The sequence below is a fragment of the Rhinatrema bivittatum genome, chromosome 7 (assembly GCF_901001135.1).
Source record: "Rhinatrema bivittatum chromosome 7, aRhiBiv1.1, whole genome shotgun sequence".
NCBI classification, from domain to species: domain Eukaryota; kingdom Metazoa; phylum Chordata; class Amphibia; order Gymnophiona; family Rhinatrematidae; genus Rhinatrema; species Rhinatrema bivittatum.
In genome coordinates, this window is record NC_042621.1 from 125769826 (window position 1) to 125789617 (window position 19792).

The window sequence follows — 19792 nt, forward strand, 5'->3', positions numbered from 1 at the left end:
GAAGCAGTGGAGGTTGGGTCAGGGGGTTAGAAAGGAGCACTCTGTTCCCCTCACTACTCTCCATTTTGTCCCCCACTTCTGATCCATGTGCCTGTGGGGTAATGTAGATGGATACGCACTCTTTCCTGCTCCTGTACATGCATCATGGCACGGAGAGAGGGAGGTGGTAGCAGAGGTGAGATTTTTGGCAAAGTGAGTATGTGACTGACACACTGTGTTTGTGGCTATAATTTCTCTCTTACCTTATGTTCCACTTTTCAACACGTCAAACTGCATTAGATTAAGATACTGTAAGTATTTCCCTGTCCTCAGTGGGCTCACAATCTACGGTGGTACCTGTGGCAATGGAGGGTAAAGTGACTTGCCTAAGGGCACAAGGAATGGCAGTGGGATTTGAACAGGTGGGTTCCCAGGTTTGTAGCCCACTGCTCTAACCACTCTGCTACTCCTCCACTCTACTCCCCCTCTTAAGCACATAAAAAAGTGTCATAGTGGGTCAGACCGAGGCTCCATCAAGCCCAGCATGCTGTTTCTAACAGCAACCAATCCAGGTAACAAAACATCTGGGAACTACCCCAACAGGAAATATACCTCTTGTTACACATGCCACTAATAAGCAGTGGCTAGTCCCTAAGATAGTAATTTTAAAACAAGCAAGCATACACCCACATTTCGGCTCATGAGCAAAGATTCACTGGCATTCTAAATCGTGCATTTTTGCATGAGCAACACTTTTATAATTATAAGTCTACTTAGTTAGCTTGCCCTCCCAACAGGCACCTGTCCAGACCTGTTGGGAGGACAAGCAGAGCCAGGTCTCTAGATGCCCATAATAATTTGGGCACCAGGATTGGCTTCTACTGTGTAGGCGACTGTGAGGCAGGGGAGGGGTTGTAATTTTTTGAACTTGGTGCTCTGGGGTTTGAATCTCCCAGGACACTGCTGTGCCCTAGTTGATTGGGCCCCAGTGCATCAAGGGATTTGGGGCTGGTCTTGAATGGGGGTATAAAAGGGGGCATTACCTTTGGGTGCTGTCTCTTTTCCTTTCAGTGTGACTTCTGGCTCCTTTGCTCCCGGTTGTTCCTCTTGGGCTGGTCCTGTCATGCCTGCTTGAGGGAGATTGCGATCAGGAGCAGCTGTGCAGGTTCCTGCTGGTGAGGGCAGTGTAGCTCGTCCTGGTCAGGTTGAGGTGGTTAGGCTTCAGGTGACCGCACGTGCACTGGAGGCTCTTTTGCCGTCTATGCTTTAGTCAGCCGGTGCGAGCTTGAGGAGCCGCGTGGTGCTGCTGCACTTCCGTAGCCTTTGTGTGCCAGCGTGGGGCCTGGTGTTCTTTCAAGTTTGCCAACTGTGCAGGCTGCATCACTTGCCCCTGCTGCCGCAGTGACCCGCCCGCTGCTGCTCGAATCTGCCCACTGACTTGGGGTCCTTCAGGGGTGGGCTGTGGATGTGCCAAGGCCTATATCTGTTGGTGGGGTGATAGCTGGTGCAAGCTCTGGTGGGCTGGTGGCTTTGCCCTGCTCACTGGAATCAGTTTCTTCAGGTCCAGTCCTTGCTCCTGTTCTGGGCCTGTCAGTTGCCCTCTCTGCACCTTCAGGTGTTTTTTCTGGGGGTTCAAGAGAGGGAGAATTTTGGGGGGACTTTTTCACTGCTGGGAGGTCGAGCATTTTTCCAGGTGTCCCTGGGTTCTTGGGCACTTCAGAGATCAGAACTTTTTTCTGCACCAGGGGGTCCAGGGCCCAGTTTGGCCTTGGTCTTTCAGACTGGGTTTCTGGATCTGGCTTGTTGGATGTGTGCGGTACTGGGGGTGGTGGTAATCTTCCAAGTTTTGGTTTGGGTTGGCAGGGGATCTCCGCTGGGAGTGGGGTTTTTGGTGGTGGGATGGAGCACCAATCTGTCTGTTTCAGGTTCGCTGCCCTTTCCTGTGGTTCGTGGACCTTCTGATGGTGGCTTTGCTGAGCAGCCATGGGTAGTGATGTCTGGAGAGCGACATATTGTGGGGTCTCGGGTGTGTCCTGATTTTGTTTTTCAGCTGGAGAGTCACAGACCCACTGGAGCTGATATGCTGGATCGTCCTGGTCCTTCCTGGCTGGAGAGTTGGAGGAATCAGCAGGCCACAGCACTGCGTCACACGGGAGTTTCTTCTGAGGTTCGGGCTGCGATGTCTTCGGAGTCTGAACTTTCTTGGGCAAGTCATTCGGTGCTCAGCAGTCTGTGGGACCTCTTCTTTCACAAGATCATGTTGCTGCTGGTCAGTATATGGTGGTAATGGGTGCTAATGTTGCAGGTGTTGATGTTTCTGGTTCTTCCTGCACTTCTGGGCTTGCTTCTAATGTGTCTTTGTCATGTGGGATGGTTGCTGGCGATGCTCAACCTGATGCAATTCCTGGTGGCAGCGGGGATCTAGGTCCTTCTGGGTCAGGTGCTGGAGTCATTGTGGATATGGTTGTCCCTGGTACATCGGATGTTTTGATTGCAGGGGTTCTTGGTGCAGAGGTGCGGAGATGCAGACTGACAGTAAGGGTGAGGATAAAGCTAAAGGTGGGAAGAACAAGAAGCATAAGCGTTACAGGAGGACTAGTAGTTTTGACTCTAATTCTTTCTCTAGCTCTTCTTCTTCCTCATCCGGGGATAATGCGGGGGTGGTCAATCAACCGGTGCATGGGGAGACAAAGAGGCACCTGCTTTGATCACTCTTAATGAGTTGTGGGAAGAAGTTTCTCACTCTCATTGGAAGCAGATTAAGAAGCATAAGTATATTGATACCTTTTGTTTATTGGAGGGTAGGTGGGGTAAGTGGCAGGGGAAAAAGAAGGGCAAGGTGGAACACCTTCCCGGTTCGGAAGGAAAGGTCCCTCAAACCATATTGAACTGGATTTGGAGCTTTCTCAGATTGGCTAGTGCAGTAGGGCATTATGATCCATCTCAGTATGGTTCTTTGTTGGCTTATGTGGACACTATCATAGGGGCTCACAAGGATTATGAAGGTTGGGCTTAGCTCAACTATGGTGAGCATTTTAGGGATAGGATGGCAGGGAAGAAAGTTGATGTGTTGGGGAACACAGGATGTGGGTCTCTGGTTAAAACAGATGACAAATAAAAATCATTCTGCTGGTGCTCCTGTTTCATGGCAGCCCGGGCGTGTTGCACAGATGTGTCCCCCTCGTGGGCAGGATGCTGGGGTCAGGCAAGGGTAGGCCGTAGTTGGAGCTTCTGATGTCTGATGGTGCTTTAATCGGTCAGGGTGCCTTTTTCCCAACTGTAAGTTTAAGCACCTCTGCTCAGTGTGTGCTTCCAGCCACCCGGCTACTAAATGTCCCCGAAAGGCAGGCCATGGATCCACTTCTGGAACTAAGTAACTTGAGTATGGAGAGGGTTCCTACTCCTGTTGTTGTTTCTGCAATGGCTTCATAGTTGGCTGCTTATCCTAATCATGAGGCAGCAGGTCTTTGCAGAATGGCTTTTATTGTTGGTTTTCAGATCCCTTACATTGGTGACCTGGAGGGTAGGGGTTCCAACTCAGATTCTGTTGGTAAGTTGGAGTTAGTGGTTCATCAGAGGCTGGTTGAGGAGCTTTCTTTGGGAAGAATTACTAGTCCTTTTATAGATCCTCCTTTTCCTAGGAGGATTCTGTCTCCCTTGGCTGTGGTTCCCAAGAAAGAGCAGGAGCAGTATAAGTTGATTTATAATCTATCTTTTCCAGAGGGGTCTTCAGTCAACAATTTCATCCCTCGTGAGTTCTGTATAGTGTGTTATGTTTCTTTTGATTCCTCAGAGCAGTTGGTTTGCAGTTGTGGTCCAGGGACTTTAATGGCCAAGTTTGATATTGAGTCTGCCTTCTGTCTTCTTCCGGTCCACCCTGACAGTTTCCCTGTGTTGGATTTTCAGTTTTGGAACCAGTATTGTTTTGACAAGTGTAGGCCTATGGGCTGCTCTATTTCTTGTGCTTATTTTTAGATGTTTAGCTCCTTTATGCATTGGGTCACAGTGTAGACAACTGGTTCTAATGGTGTTGTGCATTATTTAGATGATTTTTTTATTTGTGGGTCTGGCTGGTTCTGCAGTTTGTGCCAGTATTATGGACGGTGTTTTCCACACGGCCCATAGCTTTGGTATTCCTATTGCTCGGGATCAGATGGAAGGGCTTACTGCTCTCATTTGGTATTTTTGGACATTGAATTGGATTAGGTGGCTATGGTGTCCTGTTTGCTGACTGCTAAGGTTGACCAATTAAAATCTCTGGTGGCAGCTGTGTTGCGTGCGAAAAAGTTTACGCTTCGTCAGATGCAGTCTTTGGAGGGTAGCCTCAGTTTTGCTTGTAGGGTTATTCCTATTGGTTGTGTTTTCTTGAGGCACTTGTCCACAGCGATGTCTGGTGTTTGGAGATGGCATCACTGTACTAGGATTACCCGGCAAATCCGTGAGGATCTGAGGGTTTGGGATGCCTTCTTGAGTGGTTTTAATAGGGTGTCAGTCTGGCAGGCAGAGCCACTTTTCAGCCGTGTTCTGGAGTTATTTTCTGATGCTGCTGGTGGCATCGGTTTTGGTGTCTTTTGCCAGGGGGCCTGGTGTGCTGCTGCTGGAAGCTTGGATTGCAGTTGGCTCAACTTGGAATATTACCTTTTTGGAGCTCTTCCCTGTTGTGGTTGCTTTGGTCATTTGGGGTGACATACTGCGGGATAAGAAGGTAGTATTCTGGTGTGATAACTTGGGAGTAGTTCAGGTCATTAATAGATTGTCAGCTAAATGTGTTCATGTAGTGGATTTATTGCACAAGTTTGTGTTGCACTGCTTGCAGTTAAATTTGGTGGTTTTGGAATGTCATGTTTCTGGCGTGGATAACAAAATTGCTGACTCTCTCTCTCGTTCCAAGTGGGCGCTGTTTCGGAAGCTGGCGCCAAATGTGGATCCAGAGGGGGCCAGCGATCCCATATTTCCTTTGGCATTATAGAATCCCGAGGCTTGGAACTTGTTGAGGGCATCAGTGGCTGCATTAACGTGGACCTCTTACATCAGTGGGTGTTCTAAAGTGCTGCAATATTTGTTTGCCCATGGTTGGTTTTGGGGTCCTGTTTCTGAGGTGTTGCTATCCAATTATATTACTTCCTCTAAGACACAGGGTTTGTCAAGGTCTTCAGTGGCTGCTCATTTTTCAGGTTTGTCTTTCTTTGTTAAGGCATATGGTTGGGGTAATCTGGCTGATAGTTGCCTGGTCAAGTGCTTGTTTGCTGGATGGTTGTGGGGTTTGCCTCCACCTGTTGATGGTAGGCTGCTCAAGCCCATCACCCATTCTATATTGTTACAGATGGGAGTGTCTTCCAGACATTTGTTTCTCTCCCTTCGAAATTTATTTCGAACTGCTTTTGCACTGGCCTTTCGGGTTGGTGAGCTGGTGAATCAGTCCGGGAAGTGTAGTGATCATTCTGGTCCACGGGCTGTGAATGTTCATTTGGAGGGTGACAAGGTTCCCCTGAAAATTCACCGCTCCAAGACGGATTAGGCTGGGAAGGGCTCTTGGCTTGTTATGTCTGCAGTACTGGGGTTGTTGACCTGCTCAGTCGCTAATGTGTGATCATACTTGTTTATACATCCGCCTGGGAGTACCCCCTTTTTTGTGCATGCTGATTGTACCCCTCTTACCAGATATCAGTTTGCTATGGTGTTGCAGAAGGGATTGGGGGCTCTTGGTTTAGGGGGTGGGAAATACAGGACTCATTCTTTCTGTATAGGAGTGGCTACTTCAGCAGCAGATTCAGGTTTGTCTGGTGGGGTGATTCGTCGTATTGGCAGTTGGAAGTCTGGGGCATTTGCAACTTATGTGCACAGGGATAAATTGTAAGTGAGGCTGTGTGTTCTTTTCTTGGGTTTGTTTGCTGCATTAATGTCTTTGTTTTTCAGGTCCACATCAAGTTGAACGCAGTGTATGGATTGTTGGCCACTCACATGTGGTTTGGGCCCATTGCTGGGCTACAAAACAACCTTATGGCTCTCATCTTGGTCTAGCTCAACATGGTGTGCGAGTGAGATAGCTTGGGCATCGTGGGAGGCGCTGGAACCAGTTGCTCTCATTTGTGCAGCCCTTCTTATCCAAGTGGCCACCTCCGCCAGTTCTGCTGATCCAGCTTGGCAACGATTTGGGCGATTGGTCTTGTCGCCACCTTTTGGATGCAGTTAGAAAGGGCTTTTCTGTTTTGATGTCTCTGTTGCCCGGAACAATTTTGTGTTGTCAGATATTATGCCAAAGCCTGTTTGAATGGGTTCTAAGATTTGGGGTCACAGTAGGGATAAATTGAATAGGGAGATTGGTGCTTGGTGGAGTGCACAAGGTGGGGCTTGCATGTTTGGTCCTGGGATGTTTGTCCTGGCCTTTATGGCAAGGATGGGGTACACCTTTCTGGGGTTGGTGCTGCTTTGTTTATTAAAACATTCAGGAGGCCTTACAGTGTGTACTTCAAGTGGTTGTTGTGACCACATCTTTATTTTGGTGGGTGAGGGGGTTGGGTAGGTTTCACCTGCCCTGTCCCCTCCCTGTGGCAGAGTTACTAGAGTCATGGTTAATCTGGAGGGAGATTATCAAGGAATCTGCTAAGTGGTGGTTATCTTGACACTGTGTTCTTTGAGTTACATGTGGTTAGGTTCAGTCACATGGTTGGGACTGGTTGCTAGGCTGTGGTAGGGATCCTAGTGAGCAGCAGGCTGCTGCGGGTAGTTACAGACTTGGTATCCTGTGGAGGGAACATCTTGGTGGGGCGAGGAGGATGGATCCTTAGGGAGTTGATATTTTTGGCTTGTGGTGGCTCTGGTGAATGGTATATGTTAATAAAGCTGTGGCCTTTTCCAAGCAGTAGTTTTCATGTATCATTTCTTTGAAGGGTGTGTTTGTAAGGAGCTAAGGGAGAGGGGCCTTGACTCCTGGTTGCCCATATTATTTAAACCCAGTTAGCACTTTGTCTTCCCCTCCTCAGCATTGTACATAGAGGTAGGAAGTGATAGATAGATATGTGGGGGTGGGGGTGGGGTAGGGGTAGTGTGTATATGCCTGCTCTCCTTCCCAAACTCCCCCTCCCCCAGCAACTTAGCACTCCTCACATTTCCCTCCTCTCATCCCACTCCCCCAATCTAACCCTCTCTTCTCCATTCCCCCTTCATCAGTAGGAATGTGCATTTGTTTAAAATGACATTGTCCTTTCATGTTTTCAAAACAAAATGAGGGGAAAATAAAAAAGTTAAATTTTACTTTTAACAGCACGATTCAGAGACAAAACTTATGCACCCTCAAAACAAAAAATTGAAAGAAACCCTGCATGACACAAATTTCACCCCCAAATGTCATTTGAGCCTGTAAACCCCTAACAGCTGGCAGCTGCCTGGAACTCCCAACAGCCTTTCCTCTGGCAGCCCCACCCCACTGCTGATAATCTTCCCTCTCCTCCCCTTGTGCCTGCCCTCTCCTATGGTGGGAGCTTAGGGACCCAGCTACCTTTGCATGGTAGGCGGATGCCTCTATCGATACACAGCAATGCACATCCAGCCCCCCTTACAGTAGAGAGATTATTTTGTAATTGTTTGTGCTGGATCTGTGAAAATTTCACTTATTCATTTTTCATCATCGCTGTGGAAGGTCTTTGCACTCCCTGCTTATTGCTTTTGTGAACAGCATAGCACTAAGGGAGGCACTGAAAAAGGATGATTCCCTCTCCGGTACAAAGAAATGCCTGGCTTACACATCTAGCTACAAACTACATGAGATCTTGAACAGTAGCCCACTGACCGTGCATGGAGCTCTTTCTTTAGGTTAAGCAATATGCCAAGGCCAACCAAGATCTAATACTGCCTAAACAGTTTTCTCACCATACCATGACTGCACCTTAGCTCAGTTCCATAAAACTATTTATATAGAGTTGCAAAGCTGTCAAACGGCTCCATGAACAGTATCACACTCGCATTGGCTTTAGAGTTTGATATCAGTAATTGCTGATTGCAAAGTGGAAATCTTCTCAAGGCACTGTGTAGTCTAAGATTCACACCAACCCCTTTCATCTTAGGATCTCTATACTATAACTCAGAGAAATTAGGGAAGCAGTAAGAAGTTGTACAGATTTCAAAATGACTTACATTCCTGACTTCTGCCACTTAGCTATCCTCTAAAGATTGGGTTGATCTCACCCAACTCTTTGAATAGCAGAAACATCCACTGGCCAAGCCGACAGACAGCGCAGCAGGGCTTATTGCTGGAGCAGGCACATGGGTTATGTTCTCCGCTTCAGCTCCTGTTCCCTCATTGCAATTTGATCTCCCTATTACAATACTCAGTTAAAAAAAGAAAAGCTTAGTAGTTGTACAGTAGCATTGTGGATAGACACTAGACAATAGCACTGTCTAGCTCTTTGGAAGTCACATTCACTATCTCAGAGGGCATATCCTACTAGTTTAGCCCACTGTTGGCATTGTGAGATGACTGAGACCTGTTCTTCTTGTGAAAGAGGCAATGGTACTTCTCCTGGTACTCCACTGCAGTTGGTTGCACTGAGACATCTTAGCACCTCTCTAAGAGTTCATGTCTATTAGTTGAGGTACCCCTGCTTGTGATGATACTGCAAGTCTTTTTTGCAACAGTCCTGGCTGATATTTTTGTCTGGCACAGACATTGCTACAGTTCAAAATAGATATTGGCCCCACCCTCCCCTTTTACACAAGTTAACTTATTTTACAAAGTTTAGTTTACAGGAAACATTTCACATCTTTAAAAATAAAATCTCACAAAAGCAAACATTTTCTCAACAAAAGCAGAAGGAGCTGTCTGGATAAAATGATTTCTACTCTATAAGCATTAATGTAAAGGTTAGATGAAAATAAGACACGTATCTATATAAAACCAAGCTATAACTGTATGTTACAGGTTTACCTACACCAGCCGCTGTCTTACAAGTGCATCTTGTTTTTCACCCAGCAACATAACGTTTTCATGAGCAACTAATTGCATTGGCTTTCAACTTTAAGCACAATGGGCTATAACCTAGAATTAAGGACACGTGCAGCATGGGGCTCCTCCAAACGACGATTCCAGCCAAGAGAGAGCGCCATGATTTGAACATGGTCTAAAAGTGACCAAATCCTATTCATGTTTAATAAGAACCTGTGCTTACTTTGAAGCATGTGAGCCAACCTCTGAAAAAGCAAAGGTCAAATTCATATCACTCCACAGAGGGCTAATGTGCACTGTTGGAGAGAGTAAGCCATGGACTTCTTTGATTTTACATCAGATATTTCAGTCTCTGCGTGAACTATGCATAATTATAAAGTGAGGTAAGTGACTGGGATTGCTGCAGCTATGAGAATTTTACCTATTGCCTATTTTAAGTTATCTAGGTGCCTTCTTAGGAATGGCTGATCTAGCCTTAGTACTTCTGTAAACAACTTCTTAAGGTCTCAGCGAATGCAACGTTAATTGTATCTTAGGTCTCTATACAAAAACGTATCTGCTAGGACAATGAATACAAGGTGCTGTTTCTTTACTTTAATGCCTTCCCCTACCCACCCCCAGAGGCTGCTGATGCAGTTTTTGTTCTCTGAAAGCTGTCAAGCAGAGTCTAAGAGTTTGGCCAATGACTGATCTACAGGAGGAAGGGATGAGATAGTAAAAGGAGAAAAAGAGAGAAGGGGGATAAGACGATAGGTTGAGATAAGTGAAAAGGGGGCAGAGGAAAGAGTACCAAAAAAAAAAAAGAGCTGAACTGCAAACAAGAAATAAGGAAGGGAGGAAGAGATGGAGTCTTAGCTCTGAGAATCAAAAAAAGAACAAGCAGAGGAGAGGGGAAAAAAAAAAAAAAGTCATGCCATAAATTGTTAACCTTTGTATGTTAAGATCTATTTTCTAACTATTGCCTTTTTTTCATTTCCATATCACTTAAGTAGATTGTGGCCAGGGGGGGTATTGGGAGAGAGAATGACATGCAATAAAAATGTTCTTCTTTTAAACAAACACAAAACTGCTTCCCTTGACAGGACAGTGTGATAAATACAAAAAAAAAAAATAAAAATTGATGGCAGGCTGCACAATATTTCAAGAGGCACCAGTGTTTTAGAGAGACAGCTTCAGTATTCAATGATTTTTGGAACATTTTGCAACTATCTTTGGTGCAGATAGTGCTACTTTTGCTTCTTCCATAAAATTGGGAGAGACCCATGTCACAGGCCATAGTGCTGGGGCACAGCAGGCTCTGGATCAAGTGTGCTGTCAGGCCTGGCTGGAATCTGACTCAGAGGTAAACTCTCAAATACGGTGGCTACCACCTCAGCAGCCCCTACTAGCCATAAAAGTGTGGTATTGAGGGATTGTCTTGGAGGAGACAGCCTTCCAGTGCAGAGGGCCAGCGAGGGCTCCCCTCGTTACCCAGGCAGTCTGGGGCGGGGGGCAGAGGAAGCGGCATAGCATTAGACACTGAATTATATAAACTACACCATTGACAAAGCACAGTGCTAGAAAGGGAAGAAAACATTCTCTACACTCCTGAATTAGATGGTGCTTTCAGAATGGATAGTCAAAAATTGTTCCATTTTAAAATTTGTACTTTTCCCCCCCAAAAGTGTGCTTAGAAATTAAAAATCTCAGCATTCAAAATCCATCTAGCCAGGTATTTGTCTTGTCCTCTGACTCATCACCACTTACTATGAGCACGGATAGATATTTCAAGATATTTTATCCTGTCCCTGGTGCCAGCTAGAACAAACCAGGTCATCTGAAACTGAACTAGAAATGCAATATCCTCCCCTGTACATTTTGAAAGAGAAAAGGTATGTTTATTTTTATATTTATTTTAATACAAAAATGTATTCTGTATCTCCAAACATTTTTGGATTCTTATTTACAAAAACAGGTTTACAACAAATTTTTTTTTTTTTTTATGACACCACCAACTGAAAGAAAATTAAAGAAAGATACTTAAGCAAAATAAAAAAATATTGCTCTTTGCTTACATAACCTAACCTGCAGTAATGATCATTAGGAGCAGTTACAGATACCCAGTGCTCACTGTTGGGAAGCAAGCCAGATCTTGGTGTCAGAGCCTGACTGTGGCTGCGAGCATAGCGCTGCTCTTAGGAGTTTCAGTACTCGTTAGACTCTTCCCCAATTCACATGGGACCTCGGCAGCGTTTTGCAGCAGATGCCCTTCCCAGACATCCAGTAAGGCGGCTTCAGCAACACCACCTCCTTCCAGCTTTCCAACTCTTTTTCCATCAATTACTGAAAATAGAAGACATTGTTTTCGTCAGAAAGGAACAGTCCCCCAGCAAAGGTTCTCTCAATCTTGAAAACATCAGCTATTACAACAATAATGCCAAGAAACTAAATAGCGTTCGTCAGTCAAGGTTTTGTTAAAATCTTAATATTGTTAAACTTTTCACTTAAATGTAATTTTCAAAATGTTATAATGTTACAATGTAAAGATAATATGACCGCTGTCACATTATCACTCAAGTTCTCATGTAAACAGATGTGATACCCATGTTTGAATGTCGGTATATAAAAAAAACAAACAAATAAATAAAATCTGCCCACAGCAAGAAAATGCTCTGAAGAGAGGTCATTTGAGTGGAGCACAGCTGCTATGCATTCTTTTCTGAGGTTGTAGGTTTTAAGAGGATGGATGTATCTAGGCATAATTTCATTAAATTCATAATTATTAAACCAAAACACAATTTCTATTTTGGGATCCTAGACAGGCTATCATCTGAGCATTAGAACAAGTAGTTGAGTAATACTTTTTCCTGGACTACTGCCAATTTATGTGAACCATTTTGGACAAATGTATACAAGTATATTTACATATGATAGAACTCACCATTGGAGATAAAGTAAGCAAGCTTCCTATCACACAAACACACTAACATTTAATGCCCCAAAAGATTCCCAAAAATACCATGGCAGATTTGATCATTTCCAATGTCACTGTCACTCTCAATTACTACAAAGCTGTTAGCACTAGGGATGTGAATCGGGCTTCGGACGATTGAAAATATCATACGATATTTTCAAAATCGTCAGAAATCGGGGGCTCCCCCAAAACTATAGGAAAACCCCACAATATTGTTCGTGGGGGTTCTCTTATCGTTTTGGGGGAGGGCAGGAAAAACGGCACACAAAAATAACCCCTAAACCCACCCCGACCCTTTAAAACTAATCCCTTAGCTTCCCCCACCCTCCCGACCCCCCCAAAAACATTTTACAGGTACCTGGTGGTCCAGTGGGGGTCCCGGGAGCGATCTCCCGCTCCTGGGCCGTCTGCTGCCACTAATAAAAATGGCGCCGATGGCCTTTGACAGGGTATCCGTGCTATTGGCCGGCCCCTGTCACATGGTAGGAGCACTGGATGGCCCGCGCCAAAGATGCTATGGATACCCTGTCACATGGTAAGGGCAAAGGGCCATCGGCGCCATTTTGATTAGTGGCAGTCGACGGCCCGGGAGTGGGAGATCGCTCCAGGGACCCCCACTGGACCACCAGGTACCTGTAAAATGTTTTTTTTTGGGGGGGGGGGGGGGGGGGCGGGAGGGTGGGAGAAGCTAAGGGATTAGTTTTAAAGAGTCGGGGTGGGTTTTTTGTTTATCGGCTTGGGCGCAGCCGATAAACAAAACTGCGATTGGGCCGGACGAAAAAAAAACAAAGATGTGAATCGGAACGGAATCTGAACAGATTCCGGTTCAGATTCACATCTCTAGTTAGCACTACTAATCCTCTTGGATAAATACTAGAAGAGAATGGAGCTATATATATATTAAGACTGGGCCCAAGGAACAGTCATTTTTTTCTCTCGATATCTGATCCGCTTTGTGAAAAAAGTAATCCAGTCATCCAAAACCTGCCTCTGCTCTATCCAGATCAGGGTATCAGGAGGAGATGCTTTTGTAATCTCCTCACTGGCATTACCCTTTTTATATTTGGATGAATAGCTATAGAGCATTCGTTTGCATGAAAGTACTTTTTCCTTCAACATCCGGGTCTATTTACAACCAGTAAGTTTAGCTGAATCAAGATAAATCACAACTCAAGTATCCTTAGGATTAGATTGAATTCAATCTAAATAAAATGTGGTAATTCCCCTCCCCCCCAAAAAAAAAAACAAAAACCACTACACACACACACACACAGACAGAAGACAACCATGCACAATGAGGTCCATATTCAAAAGCATTTAACTGGATAACTCAGACATTATCCAGCTAAAGGAAGATTTGGGCACTTATTAGCCAGCTAAAAGGGTTAATTTTCCAACTCATGTTTTGGCATGCGAAAAACGCCTTGATGCATGTGAAAAGCACAATAACGCATGGTGCAATGCTAATTTTTGAAAGCGGAGGAGGAGTTGGGGTGGGATTTTTGGAAAAGTGGGCTGGCTTCGCACTTTACAAAGCCATATCGCAGAGTTTTATCGCCAAAAATAACTACACCTTTTTCATTGGCATTAATCTGTGCGATATGCCCATAATGCAAATTGCATTTTGGACATTTTTAGGCTGGGGAAGAGCCCTGAGATTGGGGCGGGGGGGAAGCATCGGAGGAGGGCCTGAGATGTGGGAGGAGAGAGGGGAGGGGAAGAGAGAGACAGCCTCTGGGGCGGCACCATATTAAGCAGCTATTTATGCTACTATAGGAGGCCCACCAAGTAACTTGAGGTGAGGTTTAGGTAGTAGTGTAGGGGTTAGGGGCCACTTTGACATTCAAAGTGAGACGTACGAACAGAACAGTGCTCCCTTGTGAAGATTTGATGACCTTCGGAGTGAGGAAACTCACCCAAAGATGAGATTTGTACAATGTTCTCTCAACCTAGCTTGATGTTACGCAGGTAGAGAGAACATTGTACAGATCTCATCTTTGGGTGAGTTTCCTCACTCCAAAGGACATCAAATCTTCACAAGAGTGTATTACTGCAAAGTGTGAAAAAGTTAACACACTTTGCAGTAATATCTATGCGAAGCACTAAGATAGCCTATTTATCGTAATGTGTGCTATTATCATAAAACATGCCCCTCTTCCTATGGCATGCATGAATCTAGCCCTAAGTTTTAGCCAGATAAATTAGGGGTGCTCCAAGGGCATAACTGGGAAGAGCTGAGTTATCTGGCTAACTCATATTCAGAGTTAACCAGATAACATACCGAGGCTAAGTCTGGTTGGGCCAAAGAGCTGTCCTAAAGTTAGCCGGCTAACAGTGAACTAACTGCTTGTATTCAATAGTAAAAATAACAGGCGTCGAGTGTCACCTTATAGACTAACCAATTTATTAAAGCATGAGCTTTCGAGGACAGAGTTCATGTCATCAGATGCATAAAGTGATGTACAGAAGATGGGTAAAATATATACTGAACAGAGAGGAGGCATTGGATTACACAGGACATGGTGTGGAGAGACTGTTAATAGTATAGCCTGCTGACAAGTGAGGTAAGTGCCAGTAGGCTATATTATATTTTGGAGGTATAGTCAGTGGTGCAGTTATCAAGCTGCACCACACTGAATATACCTCCAAAGTTAGCTAGCTAAATTTGTCCAGATAACTTTGCTATCAGTAACTGAATATGGACCTCTGTATATCTAATCAAAGTTTTACTCCAATTTTCCCAGAGGCAAAAAAAACCCTTTTCATCACACCTCTCCAGTTTTATCACTGAAGCACTCTTTTCGGAGAGGGTAAAGCATTTGAGAAATCCCCTCATGCATTTGTTACCGTACAGCTGAATCCAATCCAACTCACTGATCTTTCCAGCCTCTCCTTTTCGCCTCTTAGCTGAAGTTTCTTCGTGTCTCTTCCTTTTTCCAGACCTTACTGCTCGCTCCTTCTTCTCTCTGTTTTCCTATATTAACATACAGACTATTTCAATGCAAAAGTATACACTCAAAGCTAATTTAAACAAATATACGCTCCTTTATTTTCTAGTGAATTTAGTGTTCATGCACCATTCCTCATTGAAGCAGCACATTAAAGCTGTCGTCTTCCATGCATTTACAGATCAGGTATAGCACAAGCAGCAGGCTTAAGGTCAGACTGGAGCAGAGAATCAGAGGGCTTAACTCCTGCCAATGCCTCTGCACGTCATCTTTGCAGCATTGGCAGATAAGGATTTTCCCATAGAAACAGCTGAAGAGGAGGCAGAAAGGAACCACAGTATAAAAAGGATTTAAAAAAAAAAAAAACAACAAACAAACACAGCTGCAGAAGATCCCAGAAAATGGGTGGGTGCACTGTCAAAGTAAGATTTGGGGGGACAGAGTGGAGAACCAAGATGGTTAAATGTCAACCAAGATCCTCAGCAAAAGTGACAACATGTATCTTTCAGATTTGGCAGTGGAGAAAGGAGAGCCAGATGTCATCGGCCAGTGCCACCCGGGTAAATAACCAGGCCAGCAACCAGGTTACACGCACAAGAGGAATTAAAGGAATTTGGGTAAGTTGTCAAGCTAGGTAGTCTCTTCTAAAGTACTACCTGAATATGAACAAAGGTGTGGGGGTAGGGGGGTAGAGACAGGGTATGCAGAATCACAACTTCAACGCATGGTTGAGAAACTGGTGCAAGGAAGAAGGGTTTGAATTTCTTGGGGACCAGGGTTATACTTGCAGGGATAAAAAGACCATATAATAGCATTGAATTGCATCTGTTCAAAGGGAAATTATGGTCTTTGGTAAACAAAGATTTTATATTGCCAAGATTTTAACTAGATATACGAGTTTAGTGGGTGAGAACTGAATCAGGCTAACCCCCCCCTAACAAATGAGGTAAGTAGAGAAATACAGAGATGGGAAACCCATTAATACGTCTGTTCAGAAAACGGAGGACAAGGCAGGCAAGACGGAGGACAAATTAAGATCTGCTAAGTAGGGTTGTGGATTCATTTGAATCTAAATGGAAAAACCATGTCAAATGCTTGGATTTTGTATTCAGTTTGTTGCAGACTACAATAATGCACCTGAATACATCCAAATCTTTTTGGGTTTAGATTTATTAAAGTCTTATGGAAAAACAAAAGCAAAGCCATGCCAAGAAGGAGCAAGGGACTAGGCATGCTGTAGCAAACTTTCCCCCAACCAACCCATAGCATTGAGACTTCAATTCTCTGTTTTACTTGAAAGCAAAAAGCTTAAAACTGAAGCTTAACATACAGCATTTTCACTCAATTGTTCTGTGCTAGATTTTGAGAAAGTCCGATAAAGACCGTGAAGCTCTTTGTAAGCTGAATCAGGACCTATTAAAAAATGTGTGCTGTTAGCAGTTTAGTAGACAGCAATTGTCCGATTAGCTGTGCTGTTAGGATGCTTTTGTTATTAATTCACCAAAAAAAATAATTTCAAACATATCAGGGCAGCATATCCATACATGTATACAGTTACAAGAGATTGATATGAATATGCAATGACAAATTCTATGTAATAGTGAAGGTTGTAGCACAAGGAAACTACTTCTGTGCTTGCTGCCTCACTCTGCACTCAAGGTCTTGGGGCATTTATTCCACTCTGCTTGCCATTTTGTTCTCCACCTATGCTTTGGCATTTTAAACCCCAAAGCTTCTGCTGCTCTTCTCTTGGTGCCTTACAACATTTTTGCCTCCACTCTGACTGCTATGGCTTTTGCTAGTGCCTTGAGTGTCGGGATTAGCTACATATGACACCCGCAATCCACCACCCTGATCCAACCAACCGAGCCATCAGTTTGAATACTCCAGGTGTACTGCAGCAACCTTACCCATTTACCTCTACTGGTTTCATGCCCCTGAATGCTTTCTTCAAACGTCTCTTCAAAATTCCCTTATGGTACATGGCAATTATTGGTTTCATTGGTAAATGGGTGCACTCAAATAAAGATTCCAAACCAAGCCTCTGACCAAACATAGGAAAAAGTAATGACAACGCAGATATCCTCACCAACTTGATTAATGCTTGAGGCACTTGCTGTGCCTCTCAGTCCCCGGGGGAAAGAAGATCTTCATGCTACTAAGCTCACTCTGGCATCAAAACCCCAAGCCAGAGGAGTACACGCTGCTCCCTTTCCTTACCCCTTAACTCAGCGTCTTGGGTATTGATACCACTTCTTGCTGCCTTGCTGTGCCATTCAACGTCTTTGGGTATTGATATCCGTGTTCCTGCTGCTTTGCTCCTCTTTTGGTGCCTTGGGGAGTTCCTGCCTCTGCACCTGCTGTTTTTAACAGTTCTTTAAAAAAAAAAAACCACATCCTTATGGTACTTACTGACCATTATTTAGCCTTCCGTGGAATGTAACATCCAGATGAGCCTGCATTCCCAAACAGAGTGATCAGCATGGAATAAAATATCTTCCTGTCCTTTTTCTTTCCCACATTTATAGGCCTGATATGAAAGCTATGAAGTCCATATTCAGAAGCATTTAGCAGGATAACTACAAAGGTCCCCAGCTAAATTAATATTTGGGCACTTTTCCAGCTAAGTAACATTTTATCCAGCTAAAGTTTGATGGAATAAGGCAGGGGGTATTCTGGGGCTGTAATTGGGAAGAGCTGAGTTATCTTAGCTAACTTTGGTCAGCATGTGCAGGTAGTAGCATGTCCTAAAGTTAGCCGGATAAACGTAACCAACTAACCGTAAGAAAGCTGAATAGGCAGGATAAATTAACAGGAGAAGCTGATCTGGCTAACTAGCCAAGCCACACAGTGACTGAACATGGACCTCTATAATTTATTTTTTAAACATAAGAATGTGTTGGTTGCGAAATAACATTTCTTGAGCTTAAGAATATTATTATAGGCCCTATTATTTCTAGAGAGAGTTTTTGGAGGCTGCAATATCTTTTTAAAAGGACCAAATGAACAAATGTTGCAGTTTGTGCCACTGCTCTGGATATCCTGTCCCCATCATATGGGGCCAATGCAATACAGTGCGCTCAGCCGAGCGCACTGTGTATAACCCGCTGTCTGACACGGGTTAAATAGTCACTAATCCACCCCTAATGCAATAGGGGGATTAGCGCCTATTTAATGCACATCCGACGCAGAGTGAATGAGTTAGCGCTCATCACTTGCAAATGCATGTGAATGAGGCTATTACTCATTCACTCCAAATGCAAAAAAATAAATGTGCATCTCAGACGCACATTTATCACTCAGCTATTAACGCCTGCCTGGAGCAGGCGTTAATAGCTGAGCGCACTGGAAAAAAAGTACAGAAAAGCAGGAAAAAACCTGCTTTTCTGTACTTTTTTTTTTTTTTTTTTTAAAGTAAAAAAAAATAAATCTCTGCCGGATGCTTTGAAGACAGACGCCGATATGGTCGGCATCTGTTTTCATAACTGGCCGGCTGCAGTAATGAAAACAGACACCAATAAACTCTGCATCGGTTTTCATAACCGGCAGACCGCTGGTAACCGCGGGGTCGCGTTAACCAGGAGGCGCTATGTTGCGCTAGCGACCCTAGCACCTCCTTGCTAACGCAACCCCCTAATTTGCGTATTCCATGGCGCCCCCCCTTGCTGGCACCATGCATGCATTAAGAAAGCGGGCGCGGAAAAGTCAGCACCCGCTTTCCGTGAATAATATTGCATCGGCCCCATAGTGCCTTGGATTGTTCATGCCAGTATGGAAACCCTTGGGATCTCCACTAGATGGCCTTAAGAGTTATAGATAGGCTATAGGAATTAGGAAAGGAGCATAGCATTTTCTAACAGCATTCCCTTGTGAGAATGGAGAGTGCCCATCTGCACAAAGACAGCTGTGGCAGGAATTCAGTGAGCTTTAGTTGGTACTTGGCAGAAGCATTGTACTTGCCTTTGGTACCCTATCTATGGTAGGCCAGACCTCACGCCCCATTTCTCCAGGGTTAGAAAAGAAGTAGTCTACCTTTCTGGTCTACAACTTAGCAAGAGATTGCCTAAAGGTGTTTGTTTGGGGGGTTTTTTTTGCAATTTTGAGGAATTATTGGATTTAAACATTTTTTTTTATTTTTTTTTAATTTGCAGATCCCCTGGTTCCTTGTTCTGGAAGGGAATTGCCCCTGCTCTGGGAAGACCTGGGACAAAAGAAGTTCTGCTGTTCCTTCTTGCACCCAGGGAACAGTCTACAGTCGTGATTCCATTTTGAGTGGCAGAGTAATTTCTGTGGAGATTTTTGGTTCTTATTAAGGGAACAAGTTTGCTGTTACCCTTCCTGCCCAGTTTAAGGGAAAAGAGAAGAGAGTTCTTTTTGCTACTACCTGAACCTTTCATTCTGAAAGATCCCATATGTATCATCTGAAGAGGAAAACTCTTGCGTATGAGTGGTTTTGCATATGGAATCCCCACTGGAGTCTCCATTCCAGGAAACAGAAGGAGTTTGAGGAATATGAAGTACATCTGGACCTCAGCTACTCTGGGGAAACAGGGATACCCAAAGTGATAGACTCCTGGCCCATCTGAAAAGCTAACCATTCCATGCCCTGGAGAGTGAGATCATGTCAGGACTTCAATAATGAGAGACATGTTTCACAGGACAGCGAGAGAATTGAGAATAGCTCTAGGATATGGATGTAACCAGAATTAAGTGTGTATGGTGCCAGTTATTCATATTGGAGGAGGATCAACAGTAATTTGAGTTGAAACACAAATCCAGAATGTCTGTATTTCTTCTTCAACGCGAGCACCTACACATAACTACAAAATACTCCTTAGGAGAAAGGCACCCACAACAAGAATCATCCCCCTGCACGCTGGGCCCTGTAGGTCTACCTTCCTTTCTTACAGATAATATGCACCCCAGTGCTGTTGGACTAGTACAGGGTGTTACACTTTCTACCTCTTCAGC

General features: G+C 44.4%; 1 protein-coding gene across 7 annotated transcripts in view; it reads right to left on the minus strand.

Annotated features, from left to right (window-relative positions):
- Positions 1-10773: 10773 nt before the first annotated feature.
- Positions 10774-19792, minus strand: part of LOC115095437 (inverted formin-2-like) — a 116559-nt gene continuing 107540 nt past the window's right edge. For 5 of the 7 annotated variants that reach the window (XM_029609074.1, XM_029609071.1, XM_029609076.1 and 2 more), the window contains 2 exons: positions 14721-14847; positions 10774-11242 (listed from right to left, as the gene is read on the minus strand). In XM_029609074.1, the coding sequence (XP_029464934.1) occupies positions 11058-11242; positions 14721-14847 (312 nt within the window). In that variant the 3' untranslated portion in view covers positions 10774-11057. The remainder of the gene's footprint in view (positions 11243-14720; positions 14848-19792) is intronic. The other 2 variants (XM_029609075.1, XM_029609077.1) reach the window with 2 other exon arrangements.